This window comes from Alligator sinensis, unplaced genomic scaffold (assembly GCF_000455745.1).
Source record: "Alligator sinensis unplaced genomic scaffold, ASM45574v1 scaffold184_1, whole genome shotgun sequence".
NCBI lineage: Eukaryota > Metazoa > Chordata > Crocodylia > Alligatoridae > Alligator > Alligator sinensis.
The window spans coordinates 305,883-307,961 of record NW_005842983.1 but is presented as its reverse complement, the minus strand read 5'-3'; the positions used below and the strand labels follow the sequence as shown (position 1 = coordinate 307,961).

General features: G+C 61.8%; 1 protein-coding gene across 1 annotated transcript in view; it reads right to left on the bottom strand.

Moving 5' to 3' along the window:
* Positions 1-2,079, bottom strand: part of LOC102383747 (complement C4) — a 26,447-nt gene that overhangs the window by 4,970 nt on the left and 19,398 nt on the right. Inside the window, exons 28-31 of the mRNA XM_025192942.1 lie at positions 1,616-1,781; positions 724-911; positions 397-555; positions 242-301 (exon numbers count right to left, since the gene is read on the bottom strand). Coding sequence (XP_025048727.1) covers positions 242-301; positions 397-555; positions 724-911; positions 1,616-1,781 — 573 coding nt within the window. The remainder of the gene's footprint in view (positions 1-241; positions 302-396; positions 556-723; positions 912-1,615; positions 1,782-2,079) is intronic.

The window sequence follows — 2,079 nt, the reverse complement described above, 5'->3', positions numbered from 1 at the left end:
GAGGGAACCCAGGTGTTTAGGCACTTAACCCCCTGCTCCCATCCCCCACACTCACACTCCCCTCCCAAAGAACCCAGGCATCCAGGCTCTCAGACACCCACCCCCCACCACCACCACCACCCTCCAGTTGCCCTCCCCTTGCAGAGAGCACATGCATCTGGGTCCCCCTCAACCCCCCGGCCACTGCCACCCAGCAGCCCCCAGCCCTCCCAGAGAACTCAGGCATCTGGGCGGGACTCACGGTCAGGCTGCCTTTGCCTTTGCCTTCCACCTTCACATGGATGTTGGATCCGAGAGGGAACTGGGGGGAGGGAGAGGGTGCCAAACTGAGGCATGGACTCCTTAGCCCTCAGCCCATGGTGGGGTCCTTGGGGGCCCCACTCCAGCTCCACTAACCTTCAGCTCCTCCTGGATGTGGTTCTGGGTGCGGTCAAGCAGGATCCTCTTGCCACCACTGCGGCCAGGGGTGGAGACAGTGACGTCCAGGGCGTTGTCCTCTTGCTTGTAGGTGCTGATCCAGTACTGGGACAGGGCGTCCAGTGCCACCACTGTGTCCTGCAGGTGATCAGCTGGTGCTGGGACCCAGATATCCGGGCTCCCAGCCCCCGCTCCCCTCCCAGAGAACCCAGGCATCCAGACTCCCAGCTCCCACCCTGGTCCAATGCAAACAGACCCCTCTCCCCCCCACACCCTGCAGAGGCGACATCAGCATCCAAGCGGCACCTGAGTAGACTTGAAGCCACCACCATAGTTCCTCTGCTCCGTGAGCCAGCGGGTGACCTTCGGGGCAATCGTCAGGTCATTCTGCAGCAGCAGATGCAGCAGTGCATAAGCCGTGGCCTCCACTGTCACCGCTGTGGCCGAGATCCCCTGGGCCTCACCCTGTGCTGCCCAAAACATCTGTGTCCCGTCTGTGGGAACCAAAGGAAGCCCCCACCAGAGCCCAGTCAGATGCAGTACCCCCTAAGGCCACTAGGGGGCTCTTGAGGGGCTGTAGTACCCCCTGGGACCACTAGGGGGTTCTCCAGAGCCTTCAATATCCCCCTGGAACCACTAGGGGGCTTTCTTGGGCCTGCAACACCTTCCAGCACCACTAGGGACCCTCCCAGGAGCTGCTCTACCATATTGCCCCATATACAATGTGCCTTGATCTTGAAGACACAAATTAAGTTTTGGGGGAGCAGTCTTCCCTTGCGGTAGGCAGTGGCGAGAGTCTCCACTCCCCCTCACATCTCACGTGGCCTTGACCATAGCTTTGGCCCTGGAAAGGGTAGGAAGCACTGCTTACTGTACTTCCCCACATATATGGCACAGGCCAGTTTCCAGCCATTGGGGTTTTTGGGGGGTTGGAGGGAGACACGTGTTGTATATGAGGAAATATGGAAGTATAGGGTCCTTCCAGCAGCTAGAGCTCTGCCCCCAACCCCAGCCAAGGAGTGGGAATGGCGAGTACTGTATTTCCTCATATAGAACATGCAGACCAATTTCCCACCACTAGGTTTGGGGGCGGGGAGAGATGCACGTTCTATACAAAGAAATACGGGACTGTGGGGAACAGTCAGCACCTGGAGCTCCGCCCCCACACCCAGCCCAGGGGGGCCAGGGACTCACACACCCTGGGAGGTGGTGACAAGGGCGCGGAGGCGGGCACTGGCAGCAGCAATGGCATCGCGGTCACTGGAGGCCAGCGAGAGGGCGTAGGCTGTGATGGCAGCTGGGTAGGGGCTCAGCCCTTCTCCCGCCCCCGCCAGGTAACGGCAGGCCAGGACCAGGCTGTCCCGCTGTGGTGGGGGAGGGGCAGTGAGATGGACAAAGGGATGGAGCCTGCGACAAGGGCGCGGAGGCGGGCACTGGCAGCAGCAATGGCATCGCGGTCACTGGAGGCCAGCGAGAGGGCGTAGGCTGTGATGGCAGCTGGGTAGGGGCTCAGCCCTTCTCCCGCCCCCGCCAGGTAACGGCAGGCCAGGACCAGGCTGTCCCGCTGTGGTGGGGGAGGGGCAGTGAGATGGACAAAGGGATGGAGCCTGCCCCCAGTCACTCCCCTCCCACCCAGGCCTACCTGTTGCCACACTCCCCTAC